The sequence below is a fragment of the Azolla caroliniana genome, unplaced genomic scaffold (assembly GCF_043228905.1).
Source record: "Azolla caroliniana isolate FFs.n. ecotype wild unplaced genomic scaffold, voAzoCaro1.0.p SCAF_20, whole genome shotgun sequence".
Taxonomy (NCBI): Eukaryota; Viridiplantae; Streptophyta; class Polypodiopsida; order Salviniales; family Salviniaceae; genus Azolla; species Azolla caroliniana.
This window is the reverse complement of record NW_028230455.1, coordinates 11,315,586-11,341,473: the sequence shown is the minus strand read 5'-3', so window position 1 is coordinate 11,341,473 and position 25,888 is coordinate 11,315,586. Positions and strand designations below refer to the sequence as shown.

The window sequence follows — 25,888 nt, the reverse complement described above, 5'->3', positions numbered from 1 at the left end:
TAAATCAATCGTTGCTTTCTTCTTTCATTCTCTTGAACGAAATCATCCTCCCTTCTTGTTAATGAGACCTATAACACATCGAAATGGGCCCGATTTTTTGTTTTTTTGTAGAATCTCTACCACCATGGTGCAAGAAGGATAGGTGTGGTGTCCCTCCCCCCGTTCGGGTGCGTACCATTGGAGCTCACCGTCTCCCGGAGCTCATCTGGTTGTGTCGAGAGCCTAAACAAGGTTGCGAGCAACTACAATGTAGCCCTCAACGAAACAGTTGGCCGCCTCGGGGCCTCACTCCCGGGCCTCAAAATCGCCTACTTTGATGTCTACACAGGTCTCCTTGACCTCATAAACAACCCTGCTGCAAATGGTAACTCATCCATCATCATTCCTTCTTTTCGTGTTCTTCATTTTCGGCATTGATTTTCCAAACAGAGTGCATTAAATGTTAGGCACTGTTTGGTGATCCATTTAGGGTTGTCACACATTTTAATGTGCCATTAATGCTCATTATATATATTGTGCTTACCATGTGATTGATTATTGGGCATAGCAAACATTTATGCACCTGTTGGTGCCTCATTTATTGTAACATTGTATCCACCTATTGGTTCTTATTGCATATTGTGCCTGCATTGATGTAACTACCCTCCTAACATTTATCCACCCATAGGGGCTTATTCATTGCCTTTTCTTTTATCCTCCATTCTGCCAGGATGTGCCCATTTATTGTCATTTATGTATAATCCTAGGTCTATATAAGACACCTGGTAGACCGTAAGTCTATATGGCAATCTTTTTGACCTATTGAACTCTTTAAGGGTTTGTATGTATGTATGTATGTATGTATGTATGTATGTATGTATGTATGTATATATTATAGTATGCTCACAATAACAGATTGCATGTTTTATGAATGAGTGAACATATATCGATCCATAACTTTGTTTGTTGTATATGTCAGAAACAAACATATATCTATATATATGGATCGATAACTTTGTTTGTTGTATATGTCAGAAACATACACGCATATCAATCGATTGATAACCTTGTTTGTTTATGTCAGAAACAAACATGTATCAATCGATAATCTTGTTTTTTATATACATCGGAACTGAATATATATTTATCGATAACCTTTTTTTTGTTGCATATGTAGGATTCACCGAGACGAGGAGAGGATGTTGCGGAACTGGCGCAGTTGAGACCGCGATTCTTTGCAACAGGCTTAGCATTGGGACTTGCACGAACGCGACCCAGTATGTCTTCTTTGATAGTGTTCACCCTTCTCAAGCTGCAAATGCCATCTTGGCCACTGGTCTCCTTGAGGCTGGAATTAGTCTTGTAACATAAAAAAGAACAAAGAGTTAAATTTTTTTCTTTTTCTCCTTGGATTTTTGTTGTCTTCTTTTACTGTATGAATCCAATATAAACTCCTATATTATTCTTTCAAAAGCCATGGATTTTATTTGTTGCATCACACTTATTAGTGTTAAAGAAAGAGAGGAACAGTTGTTGTTACTCTCTTGAATACTATACTGAGTGTGTTTGTTGTGTCCAAAGTGAAAGATTATGATGCATAGAGATAGGTATGCCTACATGCATGTGTGCGTGTTCACATTCAATGATTCTTTGGTGGTGGTTAATAGTAAAAGGAGTCAACATGTCAGTGTCTCTATACCCTCGTGGTAATGGGGATTCGGAAGTAAGTCCTAAGGTGAGGTGTGCATTAGCTAGTTGTATGTGACATTGACATACATGACATGGTTGTGTAGTAAAGGCCCACACTCTTGTCACGCAGGGTCAATGGATTTAAAATCTTTTCCTTCTGTCATCTTGACGTGCGATGTATAATTCCATAAAGAGGGAAGTTGTGCGAAGCTTATCGTAAATGCCCCTTGAATTTAATGCGAAGCTCGTACGAGTTAGGTGCCGATGCACTTTTTTTTCCAAACGCAGCAAAGCTGACTTAAAACTATTTCGCAATAGTGCTTTGCGGCCTTTTCATTTTCATTTTCACTTTTACTGTGTATATTAAAAACTTGTTTGTTTGCATAAAGATGGTTTCTAAAGGTATGCCGAAATTCGGACTTGCTCCTTGTCTTGTGAAGAGCGTGGGCTATTTTGATAGCCAATTAATGGTGTGATGTAAGTATATATTATGTTCATTGCCATTCATTCCCTTGGGTGGTGAGTCTCGACTGTAGAGAAATGTTCGCACAAATTTCAATGAAACAAACATATGTAACCATTTATTTTGGCCTTTTCATAGATGAGGCTTTCATACATAATACATAGATTGTGCTTTCAAAAATATATTGATGGACCATGTCGTGCACATTTCTGACACAACAGTGTAAGAATATAGAAATATGGTAATTGTTGGGAAAATTAAAGTCATCTTGTTTTAGACCTTAGTAAGCTAGAGTGCCACGTTTTTTAAGAATTATTATCTCTTGTGGAGCATGAATGTCCATCTTGGGAAGATAGAAATGACGCGGTGAATGTTGGGAAAATTAAAGTCATCTTGTTTCAAACCTTAGTAACCTAGAGTGCCATATTTTTTGAGAACTACTATCTCTTGAGGAGCACAAGCATCCATTTGGGCACTAGAGTGACACCGCATGCAAATATAGTTTTAAAACTTGTGAACCAAGTTGCAACTTTATTACCATGCCTATAACCTCGTATGAATTAGAAAATTGGGGATCAAGGCTCTAATATACATATATACAACCGTTTCTTGAATAAAACAACACTAAATAAGAGGAATGCAATGGATGGGGTCACATGTTAAAATCACTCACCATGTGGACATCATGTGTCATCAATACTCAACTATAACCTGCTCGTTGGTGGACACATCTATTTATTCAAAGTGGACAATAACAAGTGGTTTTGATGAGCTCAATTTTGGTGAGAAAAAAGGCAAAGACAATGTTTGTCCACTATTTTAATCAAAATTCTTGTATGGAAACACCATTATGGACAATCCAAAGATAGAAGCCACTTCCAAACAAGCTTCGATAATCACAATGGCTAGTTCTTTGTTGTCGAATAATATATTGATTGTTGAGAAAGCTTCAAAAAAACCAAGGGCAAGTGAAGCCAATATGGAAGAGCATGGAGTAGACATGGTGCCTAAACAACCATACACACAAATCTTGACCAAAGGTGAGGAAGAGACAAGAGAACAATGTTGGAATGCACTTCATGAAGTTGATAACCAAGCAACCCAGGACATTCTACTTGACAATGATATTTGGCTGACACAAAGTTGAAGGATATTGTAGAGGTGGAGAACCATAAAAGAACACCCTCAAAGCCTTCGGAATATTTTATGATGGAGGTATAATTTGTTTCTTCACATGGAAAATACCATTGGTAGATTGGGTTTACTAGAGGATTAATGCAATAATGGGGGACATATAGTGTTGAAGATGTATACAAGGTCTCGGAAAGTTTTGTTTAAAGTTACATTTAGAGCAAAAGAACAACAAGACATACTTTTGTCTCACTTTCTTGTTTTCTTTAATAATATTTGGTTTACATTGCCCCTTGGAAGTCAATGCCCGAATTTCAAGCATTTTTGAAGTAAAAGTGCCTAATTTACGTTGAGATGTGTTGTAAAATTTTATTTCTATATTAGAGCATGTGTTAATAATTAGGTACTTGACTAAGGGTTAACTAGTATCAAATTATGTGAGTAGTTAATCACGTATGTGGTTAAGCAATGGAAGACTATGTGATATATGTGTGTGTATGTGGATGCACGTGTGAAAGAGGAAGTTACACTTAGGAACACTATGGGGGATGATTAACAAGAGTATAGCTTAAAGACCTTTCTCTATATTAATAAGCATCATCAAGTTACAAAAATGCCCACAATGAAGGTATATATACATCTCATGTGCAAGAGTGCACGTGTGAGGAGAATATAGGTACAAGGATATAAGTCCTATATTAAATGAACTTGAGAGTGGAGGATCTAGAATGTATCCCACTTAAGTACAAGTGCAAAATCCTATTTAAGGGCTTAAAGTCAACACACTAACTAGATTCTACTTATGTAAATATTAAGTTATATAATTGACAAAATAACTAAACCTAGTTGAGCTTGATATCTCAACACGCCCCTTCAAGCTCAAGTGTGTTGACTCCGACGTCTTGTTCGGCTTCCGGTTCCGGCTCGCTTTTGGCTTCTGACTCGTGTCGACTCCTGTCCCACTTTAAGCTTTCAGCATTTCCAGTCGGTAGTTTTGGTTCCTCCCCCTCAAGCCGGTGACGAAGGCTTGTAGTGTTGAGTGGTCGAAGGCTGAGTGCTAATGAAAACTGTTGAAGCTTGTCTGCTCCTAAGGCCTTGGTGAAGATATCGGCCGTCTGTAGGTCAATGCTGATGTGGAGAATATCAATATCTGCATCAATGATGTGCTCTCGAACATAGTGTTAGTGTACCTCTACGTGTTTTGTTCGTGCATTAAATATCGGATTTCGGGCTAGCTGAATGTTGCTTTGATTGTCGTAGAAGATACATATAAGTTCGACGACCGATTCATTAAAGTCCTTTACATGTAGTCACTTCAACCAAATGGCTTCGTAGGTGGCTAAGGTTGTGCCCCTGTATTCGGCTTCAAGGCTCGATAGAACAACTGTATGTTGCTTCTTGCTACTCCATGAGATTTCTCCGCTTTTGAGTGAGAAGACGAAGCTAGAAGTTGCCCGTCGATTGGATACACTGCCAACCCAATATGCATCTGTGCATACTTCTAGATGAATAATTGCTCACTCCTTGTCGAAGTTCCCTAATCCATGCTCCTACTAACATATCGTAAGATTTGCTTAGCACAATGCAAATATGTGTCTCATGGTGTTTACATAAATAGGCTAAGTAGGCCGACCGGATAGCTCAGGTTGGGTCAGGTGATAGTTAGGTAGATGAGACTCCCGATGATTTGCCAATATTGAGTCGGCTCACATGGTGTGCTAGAGTTCAATTTGGGGTCGATGGGAGTCAAGATTGGCTTGTGGTCCATCATGCCGAACTTGAATAGAAGATTCTATATGTGGTGGCATTAGGAGAGCATGATGCCGGTGCCGGTTCGAATGACCTTGATTCCTAGGAAGTAATGAAGTTCGTGTCGAATATGAGTGTATAATGGTCGTATTCACACTGTCCCTTTGGATAGCCCAAGTTTGGGCTATTTCTGTAAATAGCATAAAGGGCAGTTGCCCTAGGATAGTCACTATATAAAGTGACTTTGTAACCTTTAGTGGTGGTTGGTTGTCATTTGTAACTGTTGCTATTAAGAAATAAAATGTTTCTTTGTGCCTACCTGTGTGTGTGTGTGTGTGTATCTTGTATATTCTCATACACAGGTCCTTCAACATCACAGATGTTGTTTGTTCTTCCGCATTGACGACCTTGTCCCCAACATTTGGTATCAGAGCGTCGAAGGTTCTTCAACCCGTTGCTGGCCGTCATAATACACCACACAACACTCTGTTTCTGTTTTTTTTCTTGAAGAACAGAGAAGAGAGAAGACAAACAAGAAGTCTGCATCTCACTGTGTTAAATCACTAATTGGAGTACGCTAGCCGGCTGTACTCTGTTCCCGTTACTGTAACCACTTGAGACCAGTCTTCAGGCAACAACCAAATTCGTGCTTTATTCGGCTAATCGACATTCGGGAGGATTAGTTGGATCCGTCCCTCTCATCGCTATAGTCATCTGAAGCAAAATCAGATGGCATCAACATCCGGCTCATCGGAGATGAGTCTAAGGAGGTTCGACGGTTCGAACTTCAACTTCTAGAAGGAACAAATGCAGGACTATCTCATAGTCAAGGGTCAGATAGACCCGATTGAGAATGAAAATCCTCTAGAAGCATACAAGGCAAACGAGTGGCTAAAGTTGGAAAGAATCGTCCGAGCCACGATTCGGATGCACTTGTCGGAGTCAGTGTACTTCACAATGCAATCATGCTCGACAACTTTTGAACTTTGGAAAACACTGTCGGAAACTTATGAAAAGAAGGTCGCTGCAACTAAGATGTATCTGATCCGACACCTCTACAACTTGCAGATGAAAGAATCCGATTCGGTTCAGGCACACCTCAATGAGTACGAAAGCCTAAGCTCCGAAATATCGTCTCAGGGGACGACAATAGAGGATGAACTCAGAGCAATGATACTCATGAGTAGTCTCCCCTCCTCTTGGGAAACTTTCATCACAACCGTGTGCAATGCTTCAACAACTGCCATTAAGTACTCCGAAATCACGAGTGCAATCTTGACTGAAGCAACTCGGAAAAAGTCTTTCGCCAAAGACTCGGCAGATGAAGCTTATGTAGTACAAGGTTTGACCGACTGATCGAACAACCGGGGAAGAAGTTCTTCTCGACCGCCGAACAATCAACGAAGCTGGAGCAAGTCCCGGGACAACCAAATCTGCAACTACTGCAAGAAACCGGGACACATCAAAGCCGACTGTCGGGCACTCAAAGCTAAAACCGACAAAGCTTAGAGAGCGGATCAGAAGAGTAACAGGCATGAGGAGGTCAACTACGTCGGCTCTTCAGCCGAAATATTGACGACCGACTTGAACATACTGTCCATAGAGAACCCAGTCGAATCAGAAGTTCTACTTACGACTGAGGAATTGAGCACATGGCTCCTGGACTCGGGCGCATCGTATCATGTGACACCTCACCGATCTCGGTTTCGACAATACTCGGACCGGCACTCCGACTCAGTTTGAGTCGGGAACTCGCAACACTGTGCCATAATTAGAATTGGCACCGTAGAGCTCAACCTTCTAGGTGGCTCTACACTTGTACTACACAATGTCTAACACGTTCCTGAGCATTCAAGACCCTTGATCTCAGTCAGACAACTTGACGAAGTCGGCATCCGTGCCAGGTTCTCATCAAGAGGGCGGACACTCCACAAAGGGAACCTCTTGCTTGCTCGAGGACCAAAGGTACACTCTTTGTACCCTTTATATGTCACACTCAAAGAGGGTGACTTATTTTTGGTTGATATCCCCGTGTCATCATTATGGCACGGACGACTTGGACACCTCAGCAAGGCCGCCATAACGCACCTATCCAGAGCCGATTACATCCCCGAGCTCTCCTTCTCGGATCACCAATTCTGTGAGCATTGCCAGTATGGCAAACAGGTAGCCGCATCACATCCGACATCAGCACCAAGAGAATCGAGTCCCCTCGATTTGGTCCACTCGGACGTCTGTGGCCCGATGCCACATCTGTCTCTCGGTGGTGCTTCGTACTTTGTCAGTTTTATTGACGACTCGACTCAAAAGGTGTGGGCTTATCCCATTAGAACCAAGGATTGGGTGTTCTCGATCTTCTCCGAATGGCTTGCAATGGTCGAAAACAAGACCGGTTGGAAACCAAAATTTCTTCGAACTGATAATGGAGGAGAATTCAAGTTTGACTAATTCGTCAAATTTTGCCAGGAACGCAGCATTCGACGTGAATATACAAAACCCTATAGTCCAGAGCAGAATGGAATTGCTGAACGCATGAATCAGACGATTCAAGAATGCATAGTATCCATGCTCCAACACTCCGAACTCTTGGATGGCTTCTGGGCGGAGGCTCTACTTACGATGTACACATAATAAATATGTCGCCAAGTAGACCTCTAGGACTTAAAATACCTCAGGAAACGTGGACCGACAGTAAGCCGAATTATGATAAGCTGAGGATCTTCGACTGTGAGGTGTATGTCCTCATACCGAAAGACGACCGCCAGAAACTCGAACCAAGATCAAGGAAATGCGTTTTCCTTGGATATGGACCTGATGGCGAGATTGGATACCGACTCTAGGACCCCGAGCATAGACAAATCGTTTGAAGTTCAGATGTCGTGTTCAACGAGTCGGCTATGCATAAAACGACCGAAAGGCCTATTGAAGTCCGAAGGGTAATATTTTCTGAAGTGCCAACCCTTCATGAAGGCCCAACCCACAACACGAGATCGGTTTCACGGATAACCGACACCTCCCGTCCTGAATCCACCGATTCAGCACAACTGAATGGCTCGGCTTCCGACCATCCGACACCTATACCCGGTGCGACTAGTCCAGTCATACCTTGAAGATTTGAGAGACTATCGCAAACTCCGGAAAGGTACTCTCCCGGAATTTTCTTTACCGACGCCGGCAAACCGACCTCTTATGAAGAAGCATCGGCATCTGCCGACTCAGCCACCCGGCATCTAGCGATGGAGTCGGAAATGCACTTCATTTGCGCAAACAAAACTTGGCACTTGGTCGAATTACCGAAGAATCGAGGTGCTCTTCCGTGTAAGTGGGTCTATTGACTAAAAGAGACGTCCGACTCGACCAACCTAAAGTACAAGGCCAAATTAGTTGCGAAGGGATTTCGACAAGAATATGGCATCGACTTCAACGAAATCTTTTCACCAGTGGTGAAAATGACAACCCTTCGTTTCATGCTCGGTGTCGTGGCCACCGACAACTTGGAGCTGATTCAGCTAGATGTAAAAATGACATTCCTCCATGACTTTGTAACCTTTAGTGGTGGTTGGTTGTCATTTGTAATTGTTGCTATTAAGAAATAAAACATTTCTTTGTGCCTATCTCTCTCTCTCTCTCTCTCTCCCTCTGTGTATCCTATATATTCTCATACACAGGTCCTTCAACATCACAGATGTTGTTTGTTCTTCCGCACTGATGACCTTGTCCCCAACATTTCGTTCATGTCTTTCATCTTGAACTTCCTAGGTGTTCACCATTGATCACTAAGTTGTCAACATATACGATAATGAAGATCTGACCACTTGAGTTGCTTTGGATAAACAAGGAGTTGTCAGACTTCAACATTTAAAAGCCAATTTGGTGTAGAAACTACGTTATCTTTGAATGCCAAGCCCATGGCGCTTGCTTGAGGTCGTAGAGGGGCTTCTTGAGTTGGCATACGTCATTCGGATGTGAAGTCGGGTGGTTGTACCCATGTAGACTTCCTCCTCTAGTTCGTCTTGGAGAAATGCATTCTTGACATCCATTTGATGGAGATGCCACCATTTTGTTGCCACGAGTGCAAGTGTTGGAGTTGAGACCGTCAGTTCTGAAATTATATCAGTAGTATATGATGAAGACTATCAAGTTATGATAGCAGTAGACTATTGTTGAGATATGGACCGTGTACAAAGAATCAAGAGTGATTTTGTGTAGCGGAAGAGATGTATAAGGTGTACAGTTGTGTGTGTGAGTGAGTGAGAGAGAGAGAGAGAGAGAGAGAGAGAGAGAGAGAGAGAGACGTATACAGAAAACAAGGAAAAAAAACTATATTAATGAGAGTAAGAGTACAAGAATGAACCAACAATTTACAAGTAAGAGGAGATGTGTTTATATAGTCACCTTCTCTCTATATTCTCTTTCTACAAGCACCACTTACTAAAGAGAGATGGAGAATTAATTACACTAGATATGTGTCATAGCATCTTATAGTTCTATGACACACTAGTTACTATACTAGGAGGTGGTGTGTTCACACACTAAGGTGTGTTCCCACACTAGAGAAGTTGAGTTTGATTCTCAACACGCCCCTTCAAACACAACCTCGGTCACCAAATAGTTGGTTCGGGGTTCAGACTAGTCATCGGATTCGGCTTTGAGTCGCCTCCAGCTTCGGTTACGGATAACCGGCTCACTCAGTCTGGTCTTCGATCGACGTTGTGTCGGTCGGTTCCTTACTCTCCCTTAAGGTCGGTTGGTCGGTGGTCGAGAGACCTAGATTCGCCATGAACTACCGAAGCTTGTCGACGCCCAGGGCCTTGGTGAAGATATCGGTTGTTTGTAGGTTCATGTTGATGTGTTACAGGTCGATATCAACAGTCAGGACACCCTCTCGGATGAAGTGATAATGCACCTCAATGTGCTTAGTCCGAGCATGGAATACTAGGTTACGGGCCAGGTGGATGTTGCTCATGTTGTCACAATACAAGAGAACTGTATCCTTGTTAGGAACGCTCAGATCCTTCAATATACATGACACCCTCTCGGATGAAGTGATAATGCACCTCAATGTGCTTAGTCCAAGCATGGAATACTAGGTTATGGGCCAGGTGGATGTTGCTCATGTTGTCACAATACAAGAGAACTGTATCCTTGTTAGGAACGCTCAGATCCTTCAATATACAGGACACCCTCTCGGATGAAGTGATAATGCACCTCAATGTGCTTAGTCCAAGCATGGAATACTAGGTTACGGGCCAGGTGGATGTTGCTCATGTTGTCACAATACAAGAGAACTGTATCCTTGTTAGGAACGCTCAGATCCTTCAATATACAGGACACCCTCTCGGATGAAGTGATAATGCACCTCAATGTGCTTAGTCCAAGCATGGAATACTAGGTTATGGGCCAGGTGGATATTGCTCATGTTGTCACAATACAAGAGAACTGGATCCTTGTTAGGAACGCCTAGATCCTTCAATATACACTTTAGCCAAACGGCTTCACATGCGACGACAACCACGCCCCTGTATTCGGCTTCTACGCTCGACAGTACAACTGTCAGTTGCTTCTTGTTGCTCCATGATATAGCTCCGTTATCAAGGGAGAAAACAAATCTGGATGTCGATCGTTTGTCGGCCTTGTAGCCAGCCCAATTGGCATTAGTATACCCTTCGATTCGAATTAGTGTGCCTGATTTGTAGAGAATGCCGAAATCCATCGTCCCACTCACATAGCGTAACACTCACTTAGCACAGTCCAGATGAATGTTTTGAGGTGTCTGCATAAACTGGCTAAGGAGGCTGACCGAGTAGTTGAGGTCGGCCCGTGTAATAATGAGGTAGATTAGGCTTCCGACTAGCTGATGATAGAAAGTCAGATATTTGAAATTTTAATGGACTCCTTGCCAGAGTCATGGATCACATTCGTGAGCATCCATAGCAACGAGAAGGATCTCAATCTCCAAACCTTGATTGCGAAAATCAAGCAAGACGAACTACAAAGAAAGAGACATAAGTCACATGGCAATGACATCATCCATGAGACACCATTACAATGGCAATTTCCACAAACCAAAGACATTCCAAACATTTCATCCACGGAGTAGGCCTTCTCAAGGAACGAGAGCAATCACCATGTCTACAATTATTTGTAGATACTACAACTGTTAATAATTAGGTAATTAACTAGGGTTAATTAGGGTCTAATTATGTGAGTATTGATAAAGCAACGAGAGATTATGTGATTTGTGCGTGTATGTGTGTGCGAGGAAGATACACTTATGAGAAATAATATAAATGGGGGATGATTAACAAAAGTGTAGCTAAAGACCTTTCTCTATATTAATAAGCATCAAAATACAACAATATCCTCAATGAGGTATATATACATCTCATGTGTGAGGAGAAGATAGGTACAAGGTGTAAGACCTATATTAAATGAACATGTGAGTGGAAAATCTAGAATGTATCCCACTCAAGTACAAAATCCTATTTAAGGCTTTAAGGTCAACACACTAACTAGATTCTATCTAGGTAACTACTAAGTTACGTGGTTCCCTAAAATTTGACTAAACTAAGTTGAGCTTGATATCTCAACAACAACAAACCGGGGCATATTGAACGTGAGTGTCGAAAGAAACAACACGACCAAAAGGGAAAAGGCAGAAGTTTCTTTCCACAAACAAACAATGCTTCATTACAATCTAATACTAAACAATCTGAAGATGAAGACAACAATTTTATACAAGCATTCATGTGTGAGATGGAAGTAACACAAACAAAAGATGAAAGTAGATCAAACAAAATAGGAGCTTAAAGCGATCACCTCATAAAGCTTTTGGTTTGAATACTCCATATATGCAATTTGGTTTGGCCACGAACCGTATCTTTCGCACCTTTGTGTATTTGGTGCAACGACATACGGTCATATTCCACAAGAGAAAAGGAGAAAATATGATCCACATGCTAGAAAAGGGATTTTTCTTGGCTATGGCGAATTGGCCGGAGTCAAAGCTTGCAAATTATTTGATCTCAAAACAAGGAAATTTTTATTTAGGTGATCGGTTACTTTCGATGAGGAGAGTCTCTTATCAAATCTCCCAACCAAAGTAAAACATTCTCATCAAAATAGTAATACAAACTTACTAATGCCTTTGATTATCTTGCATAGAATAGAGTATAAAGGCCCTATCACAGAGAACGAGTGCGAATTGGCCGGAGTCAAAGCCTGCAAATTATTTGATCTCAAAACAAGGAAATTTTTATTTAGGTGATCGGTTACTTTCGATGAGGAGAGTCTCTTATCAAATCTCCCAACCAAAGTAAAACATTCTCATCAAAATAGTAATACAAACTTACTAATGCCTTTGATTATCTTGCATAGAATAGAGTATAAAGGCCCTATCACAGAGAACGAGTGCGAAAGCTTGATGAGGATTCAATAATTCAAAGTGAAGTAACACATTATGAACATCATCAAATTCCGTTTAAATCGAGTGTCCTCCATTCCCATGCAAATCAACCAAGTATAGGTGAAGATGATGGACAACAACAACAATTACATTTACCAATGGACAAACTTCATCAAATGAACAACAATCATCTACCCCACTACAATGAAGAACGACTATCTACTCCAACTCATGTTTTGTCGTCTTTATCCTCTTTTGATATTTCCCTTAAAGTTGGCGATAATTTAAACGACCCCAGAGGAACTAATAAGGATGCCTCACCTGAAATTTTTTCCAAGAACTAAAATGTTTTACATTCAGGGGGGGTGTTAAAATAATTAATAATATATAAACATTTTAGTTTACCTATTTTAGGATTTTATTTTTAGTAAATAGATGTATCCCTTCATACCACTTTACATGACGAGGTGTACATTTTGTAACCTCTCATACCTCTCATGTAACCCATAAGAAACTATATATATGTAACTACACAATAACAATACACAATACACAAATTTTCTTTTCTATCTCTCTCTATTTTCTCTCTTCTCTCTTTCTTTTCTCTCTATCTTTAATTTCTCACACTTACGACAACTCCCTTCAAAGTCGTTGGAGATTGATGTGGCCGATTCTCTTGAAACCTTTGGCATACATGACCAACTTTACCTCGTTTGAATCGAGAATAAACATTCGGCATTCTCTCCGTCCCCTGGCAATGAGTTTGCCCTTTTTTTTATGAAGTAGTCGCCATTGTTGAACCGAACCTGCATGCCTTGCTCCACGATTTGGCTGATTGAGATCAAATTCTTCATTATGGTGGGCACGTGTAAAACATTCTTAATGCAGGTGTTTTTGCCGTCTTTGTCGGAAAAAACATTGTCAATGTGCCAAATGGGGTGTGTGGTGTTGTCTCCTGTTTCCACGTAGCCGGGTCGATCCGAACTTCTCAAGTCATGAAACCATTCTTCGTGTGATGTCATATGATTTGAGGCATTGAAGTCGACGAACCACACGTCTTCCAACTTGGAGGTGATGGTGGAGTCGGATCCTAACATGGAATTAGCCTTATGTCGCATGACGAACATTCCACCATAGTCTTCGAATTCAGAGTTGGTGGTGTAGTTGGTGAGTTTCCAGCTTGTGGAAGCCGACTCGCTTCTCTTCTTTCAGTACTCCTCTTTACAATGGCCGATCTTCCCACTGTGACAATGGTTGCAAGTGAAGGGTCTGTTTTGCCGTCCTTCTTCGGCATGGAATCTCCCACTTCTTCCGAAGGTTCCTCAAATGATTCTATCTACTTGCCAAAGGTTTGAGTTACCTTCGTGAGATGGGCTGAATCAACCTCTACCTTGGCCAAATTGGCCCTTTCTATTACCGCGACCTCGTCCTCGACCACCATCCGAATTCGAGAAGAACATTTGTCATTTCGATATTTTGCTCTTGGTTTAGAGGTGGTTCTCTTCAACCAATAACATTGATTGAAGGTCGAAGAATGAAAGAGGGTTTTCTCTTGCCAAGATTGTCGTTCTTATCGGATTGAACCATTGTGCGAGGCAGCCAAGCACACTTGCACCATTTCGTCCTCTTCAATGTTTATGTTTATGGAGCTAAGTGAGTTGCGGATACTCTTGATCTAGCATGTGTAATCCGATACAAACATATCCTTTTGCCGAATGTTATTCAACTCTTACCGGAGTTGAAGCTTGTGGACGATCGTGTTGGCGACGAAGATTTTCTTGAATCGCGTTCTCCCACACTTCTTTAAGTGTTGTGGCATTTCGAATGTGGCTAAACATGTGATCATGGACACATGTTGCCAAAAAATACACTACCTGACTTGCTCCATGCTCCCACATTTTGTAGTTGGCATTTGTGATGTCGGGTTTATTTTCGAGTGCGTTGTTGATGTAGCTCCAATACCCTTCCTTGGCTGACTAGGTGTTGGTTCATCTTGTACTCCCAAGATGAAAAATTGCTCCGGTCTCGCTTTTCACTAGGGAGAGAGCTACCCATTTGTGTGTTCATGTTGATGTAGTGTCTTCCCTTTTGGCTTTTCTTCCTTCGGTCACGTACATGTGCTACGTAGCGGCACTACAGCAGCGGACAATCGAATTCATTGTCAGCATCTTGAATACACAATCACCATAAGTTAGATGGGCTTAGTGGATAAGCTAAACCACTCCCTTTAGTGTCATGTTAATAATAGGTACTTAACTAAGGATTAATTAGTATCTAATTATGTGAGTAGTTAATCACGTATGTCATTAAACAATGAAAGACTATGTGATATGTGTGTGTGTGAGAGACAGAGAGAGAAAAAAAGAGGAAGTTACACTTATGAACAATATGGGAATGATTAACAAGAGTATAGCTTAAAGACCTTTCTCTATATTAATAAACATCATCAAGTTACAAAAATACCCACGATGATGTATTTATACACCTCATGTGCAAGAGTGCACATGTATGAGGAGAATATAGGTACAAGGATGTAAGTCCTATATTAAATGAACTTGGGAGTGGAGGATCTAGAATGTATCCCACTCAAGTACAAGTGCAAAATCTTATCTAAGGGTTTAAAGTCAACACGCTAACTAGATTCTACTTATTTAACTACTAAGTTACATAACTAACAAAATAAATAAACCTAATTGAGCTTGATATCTCAACAACATGTAATAAATAAATGGGATATATCAAAATAAATGGGATAAATAAACTTTGTATTTTAGAACCAAGTTGTTTGATGTGTACTTTTAGCCAATAAATCCACTTAACAATTCATAAATTCCTAATCAAATCCATGTCATTCTTCATAGCATAGCTCCATATTTGTAGCAAGGAGATTTTTTGGCTTCAGTCAGCATCACTCAATCCTCGGCTACAATGAAATTGTTCAAAAAAATGTGATTGTTGAGTTGATCTTTGGAATGTTTGTCTACTTACAAATTCTTCTATGTAACTTAGAGGCCTCGACTTCTCAACTCTCCTCAAACTTACTTGATTCCACGATTTCGAGAATCTTTCATGATTCATTAATGTCTTGTTTTGTCACTAAGGATCCATCAATGATTATATGATTACTCTTCAACATCATCGAGGTCTTAATTGGTCTCCCTTGCTTGGCCATCACGGTCCCCGCTATCTCTCCTCTTCCACATTCCAGACCACAACTAAGGAAGTAAACATCTGCGTCGGTCAATTTTTGTGCCTTTTTCAGGTCCTCTTCCTCTTAACTTCTAGGCAACAACTTTTCTACTCGTCTCTCCTCTTAACTTTCTTTCATGAGATTAGTGCTACCGCTCAAGCTTTTTCACGAGATTAGTGCTAAGCGCGTTACGTTAAGACTTGATACTAATCTTTCGGTGTGTGATTTGGGGCGTTTGCTTTGCGTTTTGCTTTTTTTGTTTTTGTTTTTTTGGAAGAGACGATTAAGCTTCGTAATTTTAAAACAATTAGATACATATTTATTAAGAGAAGAGAAGTTATAGAGGGAAATTCCAGTTCATTTCATTTCTTCTGTATTCGAAACAGCTGAAACACCCCCCCAACGCAAAGCAAAGAAAACAAAGACTCTCTCTCTCTCTCTCTCTCTCACACACACACACACACACACAGAGCGAAGAAAACAGCGAGCAACGCAGCAGGGAAATTAGGGTTTGTGCGCCTGACTGTCTTCTTGTCTTCTTTTCCTTCTTCATCACCATCACCATCACCATCGCCATTGTCATACGCCTTCTTCTTCTTCTTCTTCTTCTTCTTCATCATCATCTCCTTCATCATCATCGACGCTCAATCATCATCATCATCATCATCATCATCGACGCTCAATCATACCATCTTCGCCTTCATCATCATCATCATCATCATCATCATCGAAGCTCGATCATCACCATGAATGATATGTCCATAGTTTCTCTCTGCAGGATTTCTCTACTGCTTCTTCCAATTGTCTTTCCTTTCATCCGTTCCTTTCCTACGAAGGAGAAAGATACTGCCTGCGGTTTCAGCTGATGGACTTCTTGTTCAGAATGTTCATGTAAGTTCAGAGTCGTTTGTGTCATTGACATCACATGAGTTTCACCTGATGAACTTCTCCTTTCAAAATTTCTACGTAACTTCACACAGTCTTCGCTTCAATGACATCTCATGAGTTTTCATGAGAGATCACAATGTCTTTCCTTGATTCATTAAACTCCTAAAGATCTTGTTCTATCACAACCTCTCTTTCGTGTGCAATATCAAATTTATATGAGAAATTTGCATGTCAGATCACAGTTTTCTTTCGTGTGTTGATGAAACAATAAGTAAACTATGAATATTGATACGATGCAAATTTCTCTTTCTCTCTCTCTCTCTCTCTCATCGTTTTTAGCGAATCAATCGGGATTCTTGCCTAGAGATCCACGTCAGAGCACAACTTTCTTGAATATTTCTATTCATTTTTGGAATAAATTACGAAGAAGTCTGAATTTGATATGATGCTAGTCACTTTGTCTCACCTCCCCTCCTACTCGTAGCTTCTTTCCTTAATTGTCGAATCTCATGAAAGGACCTGTTTAATCAGTGTCTTTTGCCTTCGTTTTACTAGTGAATTTTTGGATGGATGAAAATTCCTCTCTCTCGCTCTTTCACATAAATTTTTAGCGAATCTGATGGACTTCTTTATCAGAATTCTATATCGAGTACAACTTCACTTAAATCAGTTTATCTATACAATTTTTTCAAGAAATGTGAATTGGAACTGATACGATTCTCTCTTTCTCTCTCTCCCCTCTTAATCCTTCCGTCTTTCGGTAATTTCTTAATATCATGCGAGATATTGTTTAATCACAGTTTCTTTTTACTGTGAGATGATAGAACTGCTTCTTACTCATCTCCTTTTCATCAGACATCTTCATGACATCACAATTTTCCTTCATTCTATGAAGAAATGATAAATCTTCAAACCATGAAAACCCCTCTCTCATTCTTATAAGTTTTAGTGTGTCTAATGGACTTCTTTCTCAGAATTCCCTTTCAGAACAAAGTTTCCCTTAGTTAAATCTGTGTTTTCCGTTTTTCAAGAAACGATATGGAAATGTGTTTTCCATTTGGTGCAAGACGTTCTCACTCCAGCATTTCTTCTTCATATGAATATGTGAGACATGAGAATAAAGTTCCCAATTTGTCAAGAAATATAGAATTTTGATTTTTGAGATGATGGAAGTCTTGTTCTCATGATTTTGTATGAGCTGTGCTAACTTTCCTTGCCCTTTACTCTAATTTACTTGTTATTGAGAATTCTATGCAAGTTACATTTCCTTTTATATAATCTATTGTCTTTGAGAAGAAATGTTAGGAAACTATGAATTTAGATATTTGTTCTTTGGCTAGAACTTGCTCTCCTTGAGAAACCATTACGTATGTTGATTATTTGTGTTTTTTTCTCAGTATATATTTTGGATACCTGTATCCAGCTTACATGTGCTTCTCAGCGCTTAACTCTAGCAAGCCAAAATTCGAGCAGATGCGGACATGGTGTCGATATTGGTATGAAATGTTTCTCTTGATTCGTACCATGTAAAGGAGAAGAGTTGTACTGTCTATATTACGGAAAAGATGTTTCTTCCTCATTTATCATTTATCCTCGAATCTCAAAATTCATGCAGTATAAGCACCTACTTTGTTTCAGTGCATCTTTGTTTTGTTAGATCATCTATGCATGTTAAGTGAGACCTAAGTTTGGATGATTAGATGTGACTTTGTTTTATCTCTGTTGCTTTTTTAGTATATCTCCGAGAAGCCTGCTATTTTGATTTGTTTTTTGTATTTGATTCTGTTTTCAAGTCTCTCCCTCTTGCTCTCTCTAAATATATGACAATGCCCGTTTTTACTTGTAGGATGATCATGGCCATTTTTACTGGAGTCGAGAGAGTAGCAGACACATTTATATCATGGTAAATTTATCCGTCGGAATCTAATGGGAGCTGGTTATGAACATCCATTAATCTCTGTATATTGCCTATGCAGGGTACCATTCTATAGTGGAAGTAAACTGGCCCTCATAGTTTATCTATGGCTCCCAGATACAAAGGTATGATCAATCACAAACATAGTATATAGGTATTACACTGAGATGTGGATGAGACAAATGTTTGGCCGTGATAAAAGAGTTTACATGTCGTAATGGATTCTTCACTACTTTTGGAAGCGAAAAGGAAAATAATTTAGAATCGATTATCATATTTCTCATAAGGATAGAGATTCATTTTTGTGCCTTTATTTTAACTTTGCTTATTCCTGAGTGTTCTCTTTAAACAAAGAAAGTATTATGTTATTTTCTTTAAGAAATGTTCACAAATTTTGTCAGACTGATTTCCTAGGGTGCATTACAATAAATCACCGTTTCCATCTGAGATGCAGATGAGGTCGAGTGATTTTAAGTGCTAGTAAAAACAGCAAATTGATCCAAGCCAGTTCTGTAATACATCTGTTAGTCATAGTTTGTTGGATGTCACATGTTTAGTCATAAAAAAATATAACGCTATGGTACATGATGGTGTTTTCTTGGGTTTCAACTTCAGATTATGTTCGGGTGTTTTTAGGCAAGCCTAATCTCAAATTTGGTCATTGTGAGCTCAAAAAGTTATAGATGTTTTCATAGTAATAACTGTTATAGTATCATTGTTCTCAGGGTACCGACTATATCTATGAAACGTACGTAGAGCCCTTCTTCTGTAAACATTCAGAATCTTTGGACCAGAACCGGGTTCATTTGAGGAATAAACTGGTGGCCATATCAAAATCTTTGTGCAACAAAGCGTTGCTTGCCATGCAACTGAAGCTGACTGAAGTAATTAGTGAGAATGCTGCGACTTTGCATCCTTTGGTAAGCATCATTTTCAGGTTTAAACCTTCCTAATGTTTAAATTGGGAACCTTGATGGTAGGAACTTACAATTCATTCTTTGATAAGTGTAAGTTGCAAAGAGGTTGTATTTGTTGGATTTTTAATCAAGTGGAGTTATGATGAATCTCTTTTTATTCATTTCAGGTCCAATCCCTGGTTTCAAGTTACATTTTGCGTTGTGTTGAAGTGCCTACAGAGAATATTTTACTTCATCAACCAACAGAAGCTCAATGCTTAGGATCAACAATGCTGACTCCGAAGGGTGAACAGCCATTTCCAACAGTGACACCAAAAAATATTATTGTTGATGATGATAAGCACGAAGCTGATTTCAAGATACTTGATTCTTCTGATCAGTTATCCACGTCAGATTCCCCGGATTCCATGTCAACTAAGGTTGAGACACATGTGTCTGTGTGGTGGAGGCACCAACATCAATGTCAGAAGACAGTCATCAGTCCTTGGGCTAAAAGAAAGCATTAGGATTTGGTGATCAAGTCCACTTGGTGCAGGACAGTAACAGGGCTCACTTAATGTGCAGGAATGTTATGACCATTTATATAAATTCTTACGAACATCTACCTAGTTGTACATAACAGCACAAAATTAATCCATTCATAAGCAATTTGGACACAAAGAAAATGGTGATGTATCTCCATTTTCAGCTAATTCAAATCTAATGAAAGTGATGTTCGTTTGAGCCCAATATAGAAATCTGCCTTATCTACTTATTTAAAAATAATATTCCAAATAGAGACGATATTCAAATTCTTATGTTATTTGGAGTTACGACATTTTTGGAATGTGCATGATGCTTTTGTGTTTAATTGTAGATATGGGGGTTAAAACATGTATTGTGAAGTTGAAAGGTATTATTATGTGGCACATCTAGGAATTGGAGCATGTGGAGATAGGAATCATCAACGGTTTGGTTTCGGCCTAACAGGTTCGGTTTGACCAAACTGTTTAAGGCTATCCGGTTTGGCCCTAAACAGTCCGGTTTAGCTTGATCCTTGCCAAACTGAACTCAAAGCAATTAAGGAGACCCAAGCTTGAACTAAGCCAAACTGCCAAACCATTTAAAAACGATTTAATGGCTCAGTTTAGGCTTGAGCTGAACGGTTGCCGATTTCCATTGACAATGGAGAGCATTTCCTAAATGCATATTCAGGTTTTTTTATGGTTTCAGAGGATGTTCCTCTACCTTAATTGAAAGGGTTAAACTGTTGTAATGGTGGTTTTAACATGCAATTGATATAATTGTATGCTTTGCTCATCTTTGGTATACTTTGCTAATGATGGATATGTCCAGCTTTGATCTCAGATGAAAGGAAAGAAAAGAACAAAGAACAATAAACCCCTAACTCAGCACAAAATAAGAAACCCTGATTCTACAACGAAAAAAAAAACCATGATTCTCATAGAAAAACGAAATCCTGATACTGCACAAAAGAACAAAATCCCAACCAATTCTGCACAGAGAAACCAAACCCACTTCTAGAAAACATCCATCCATACTAAACTTCGAATCATCCATACTCACACAAACAATGTCTATGGATAGATTAAGGTTCGTATGCATATTAATACTCGCATACCATATATATCATCTGCACATTGAGTTTCTATCACATATATGGAGAGCAAAAGTTCACATTAATACTCGCATACAATATATATACTCACTGGTCAAAGAATTTAAATGATTCCCAAAACAAATATGTAATGAACACATCTGTATAATAATTCAGAACAATTAAAGTTTGCCAATTTATGATATACCCATTTCTAATAAATTTGTAGGATTCCATAAAATGATTGTTCATACTTTTATTAAGGAATATAACCTTTTTGACATAGTAAATGAACTAGATTACAAGATTAAAAGATGAGGACAGCTACTCAAGAACTCCCGTGAAAGAATCTAACACCAACTCAACTTCTAGAAGACTTTGGTTGTCAGCAAGTATCATCAATGTCTCTTATCTCTTGTTTGAGAAAGGATCCCTTCCAACTAATTTCTCTTCGCAGAACGAACATGCAAATTTCAACAGAAGTTATTCAATTGAGATCACTAACCAAGACGTTAGGATGACACTTTTAATTTTTTCCATATTGGCATAGATAGCCTTATAGAGAGGGCTTCACAATTGTGTCAATGTGAATAAGCCTTCAATAAAAAACAAGTTCCCTTTTAATCCCAAGGCAGGATTCCAGGGAATATACTTGATCCACAATAAGAAAATATTTCTTTTAGCTCTGGGCATCCATGTGGATAAGGAATTGTGCGTATGAATGGGTCTCGAGCAACTCGTTTCAAATGCAAGGGGCCAATACATCCATATGGGTCTTCTTGGAAGAGCATTTGAACATTGGTTTCACCTTTCGATGCAGCTTCTGCAGAAGATGGAGATGAAGGTGTGCCCTTGTAGAAAAATCGTGAGGAAGGAAACCCTAGAGCTACCCTATGCAAATTGGCAAAGCGGTTTTCTTTGAAGTCATAGCTCACCACCTGATAAAGAAACCCAAAGTCATCAGTCTATCCACCACCAAATTTTCGTACATATGCGTTTATGCAAATACATGTGAACATATATATAAAAGGGAAAATATCATACATACCCAGATATAACTAGCCAAGCCATTGAAAGATTAATGGATACTTTTCTTATACCTAGTTAGCTCAAACTAATTAATTACAATGCAACTTAATGCGACTATCTTGCAATCTAATTAGATCAAAGTAAATAATCATGATGCAACCTTTGCTTTATTTAAACTTTTGATCTACCTTTTACTTTTGTAATTGATAGTGAAAACTCCAAACCTTAATGATACGCTTCATCTTTAATTTTCCATTTTATTAAGGTCTACATTTAGATAAATATTCCTTATTGTTCTATGGTTTGGCTAGGGTAGTTTTGATATTAAGAGAAAATTACTACAAGTATAAATGATATTACCCTATATTTGGGGGCCATTCATGGTAATTTCCCTATAAATAACTATATATTGAGTATGTATTTAAATATCAATACTAACTTGAATTGTTTATAGTTCAAAGTTAAACATGGTGTTCACAATCATAAATGCATGCATACCTAAATATATACATATATATTATACGAATAGGTATTGAATAGAAACTTGAATCCTATATATTTAATAGTAGGTTGGATATGGTGCATGCACATAAACATGTGTGTATCTAGGTATTCGAATAACAAGAATAACTTGAAATTTGAATCCTATCTAGTTGGAAGTTAGACATGGTGCATGAATACATTAACATCTGAATTACTGGATATTTGAATAGTGAGACTAGCTTGAATCTTTCAAAGTTAAACTTAGATATGGCAATGTGTGTACCACCCATTAAAATTAATTTGTCACTTCAATTGACCCAATATCAAGTTTCAACCAAGAAACTAAACATGAAGATACGTTATAATGGTTGGGCAACTAACCGTTATGTTATGTGGATAATTCCCTGTCAATTCCTTGAATCTACATATACTGAATAGCAGATTCTCGAAGCTGTCCCTTGCATGTTCTTCTGTTAATGCTCTCCATCTAACATCTTGTTTGGCACCTAGTGGAAAACAGAATGTCATTCAGGTACAGTTATAAATCATAGAAACAAGTATGGCAGTATCCTGTCGAGAACATAATGTTTTGAAACGATATTTTCTATGTACTGACTTTGGTTTTTTTGCATATGATCCTAAAGATACATTTACGTATGTCATGGTAAGATTCTAGAGCATCTATATGGATATGTGTGTAGCATATATATTAAACACAAACTATGGACGTCCAATCGTCTGTGAATTGATTGACACTGGTTTTGATGGGATTTTCCATTGATCTAATTAATAACAATACCAATGAAAGTGCATATTAAGGTGGTTAACCACATTTAAAACCTTTTAAGGTTTTAAACCCTCTTTTTAGAGGAGCATGTTGCCAGACTCTCTTATGTGTTGTGAGACTAACATTGGTTGGAGTGTAACCATTATGAGAATGATCTATTTCCCGCAAAAGATCTTGACACAGAAGAGGAAGTTAATGAACTTGATAAAGTGACGTCCTCGTCCATTGGAGTAGAGAGCTTATTATGTTTCAAATGCTGAATAATATGGGAACGAGGCAAAGGTTAACTAATAAGTACCTCCACACTGACAATATGATGCACATAAAAATAATGAGTTTATTTCATCAATATACTGTGCAGGTATATGCTAAATTCCCGCAATGCAATGCCAAATCACGCTTCATTTATTTCAGGAATTAAAATATACATTAATATTCCAATTATAAAAAGAACTTTTTGGTGATGCTTTACTGTGTAAATATACACTATCTTTTCACATGATCTGAATTTATGTTAAAACAAGGCATATAATTCTCTATACGATCATGTATGTTCATACCTTGAGGCCATAAACAATATTTTCAAAATATGCTTGTATACTCAAATAGCATGTATGAGTATGCGTTTTTTTCATCAGTGATAAAAAAACATCTAGTAGATCTAGAATCTAGAAATCTACAGGCTAACATGCATCCCACTGATGGAGAAGACAAAGGAATGTTGACTAATTGTCAAAGCATGCATTACTGCCATTCTCTTCACGTATGAGTGAAGAATATGTTTATCATTCATGTCCTCCAGAGGAAGAAACTACAATAGAGTTACTCTCCCATCCACTCAGTCGAGCTAATCCACTGTTGAAACATAAGAAGACATCTGAGTTTATGGGTACCTTTCCCTGCTTCATGAGGTTTACACATGAACCTTGTGCATCAAATTCCTCCAATAACCTACGAACCTCAAAAAATGATATTGTCTGTGCGACATTTATCCCACTGATTTGGTATCAGCTATCAATATGCAACAAAGATATGATGCAAATGTCAAATGATACTCTAAACCAAATCTAACAAAACGCTGTTAAGCTGATTTGATGCTGGACATTTACCCTGACCACATCAAAAACATGTGTCAAGCATCACACAACGATATATTCATCTCTCTTGATCCAGAATGGTTTTTCCACACGCATGCAAATATATGTGTGTGGGTAGATTCAGGTCAGCTACGACGCAAATGTCAAATGTATACTCTAGACCAGCTCTATCAAAACCCCATAGTTCGATGCTGAACAACATACATACATTGGTCACCCTTGATTTAATGTGAATGAACCATCACAATATATGGGTGTATCTCTGTACACATATATACACACACAAGTACATAATATATATGGCCTATATTTCTACATGTGTATGTATATGTTAAATTTTATGGATATGAGTATTTGTGTGTCCGTGCAAATGTAACATGCTCGTGCAAAAACCCTCATCACAAATGCCACTTTCGAATGATGTAAAAACTTCAACAATGCGCTACAAAGAACAGAAAAAGGACTCACCAAACCAATCAGAAGACTCCGCAACTGACCAATAGCTTTGTGCCTCGCTGCGAGGACCTGCATCCTTCCTTGTCTCTCCTCCGCTAAACAAGAGAAGAGCATTGTCATCCATTGAAGCTGCTTCTATTCCACCTTTGATGTGATCAAGGAATGTAGAAGCTTGGCCAGGGTGCTTCTGGTATGACTCGAGGAACCAAGAACCTTCTTTCTCTGGATTCTCACATGAACCACTTGTATAAACCGAATGGCCAGCCACCATCACCAGGTTCCGAAGCTTGGAGAAGCGACCATAGTCGTGATGAAGACGACGAGGCTGAGGAAGTGATAGTGCGAACCGAGATGCAGGACCAGACAAAAGTAAAGCGCTGAACATGGCACCGAAAAGGTAAACAGCACACACCATGACTGCAGACGCACCAACAAGTAGCATCCATGAGGGGACTTTGTGGCGCCTCTGGAGGAGTTCTATCACTTGAACGGCCAGAAAAGCACGGTTTTGCTTTTGATTTTTCCTCCTGGGGCGGTGGAGAGGATGGGGGATGCCGATCTCTAGATCTATGGAAGATTCTTCCATATCTGAGCTATCTACTTCAGCTTGACCATTGATATGAGTACTATTAACGTTGCTGAAGGCCATCAGGGATCTCCGTGCGCTTGTTAAGCTCTGCTTCGACTTCAGCATGGATTGGTCCCTGTTTCCTGCAAATAATCTCTGTGGTAGCGTTTCCTTCTTCCTCTGAGATCAGAGATGGAGGCATGAAGAAGGAGAAGTGGCAGAATTCCATAGCCAAAAAGAAATGATATGGAATATGAGCAGGGGAGCCCAATTCAATTGCCCTCATTCTCAGTCTAGCAATGGGCAACGGTTCGGTTCGACAGTGTCAAACTCAAACCGTTTCAAACCGAAACCGTTTACAAGCAATGAAACTTAAACCGAGCCGAAGTTAACCATGATGATGAGACCATTTGAACCGAAACCGTTTAAACCTGTGGGGTTTGGGACACGATCGGACAATAAGAAGCTACAGCCTTAGCCATCGGAAATGGGCGGGGGGACAAAAGGCCCTTCTCATTGGATGGGACGATGTTGACCAATAGAGA

General features: G+C 39.3%; 2 protein-coding genes and 1 pseudogene across 3 annotated transcripts in view; 2 read left to right on the top strand and 1 right to left on the bottom strand.

The window, feature by feature from the left end:
• Window positions 1-1,385, top strand: part of LOC147851013 (GDSL esterase/lipase At5g03820-like) — an 8,127-nt pseudogene extending 6,742 nt beyond the window's left edge. Inside the window, exons 3-4 of the transcript XR_015531594.1 lie at window positions 67-364; window positions 1,157-1,385. The product of XR_015531594.1 is annotated as a GDSL esterase/lipase At5g03820-like (transcript). The remainder of the gene's footprint in view (window positions 1-66; window positions 365-1,156) is intronic.
• A 14,988-nt stretch (window positions 1,386-16,373) lies between these two features.
• Window positions 16,374-19,832, top strand: LOC147851012 (putative HVA22-like protein g). Its single transcript, XM_087335553.1, has 6 exons — window positions 16,374-16,497; window positions 17,892-17,990; window positions 18,341-18,397; window positions 18,471-18,534; window positions 19,135-19,329; window positions 19,494-19,832. The coding sequence occupies exons 1-6, from the start codon at window positions 16,472-16,474 to the stop codon at window positions 19,830-19,832; spliced, it is 780 nt and encodes a 259-aa protein (XP_087191679.1). The 5' UTR covers window positions 16,374-16,471.
• A 1,484-nt stretch (window positions 19,833-21,316) lies between these two features.
• Window positions 21,317-25,574, bottom strand: LOC147851011 (uncharacterized protein C57A10.07). The gene is made up of 3 exons (XM_087335903.1): window positions 24,788-25,574; window positions 22,817-22,941; window positions 21,317-21,861 (listed from the first exon to the last, which is right to left on the bottom strand). Exons 1-3 carry the CDS (start codon window positions 25,467-25,469, stop codon window positions 21,544-21,546), a joined length of 1,125 nt encoding a protein of 374 aa, XP_087192029.1. The 5' UTR covers window positions 25,470-25,574; the 3' UTR covers window positions 21,317-21,543.
• Window positions 25,575-25,888: the final 314 nt, after the last annotated feature.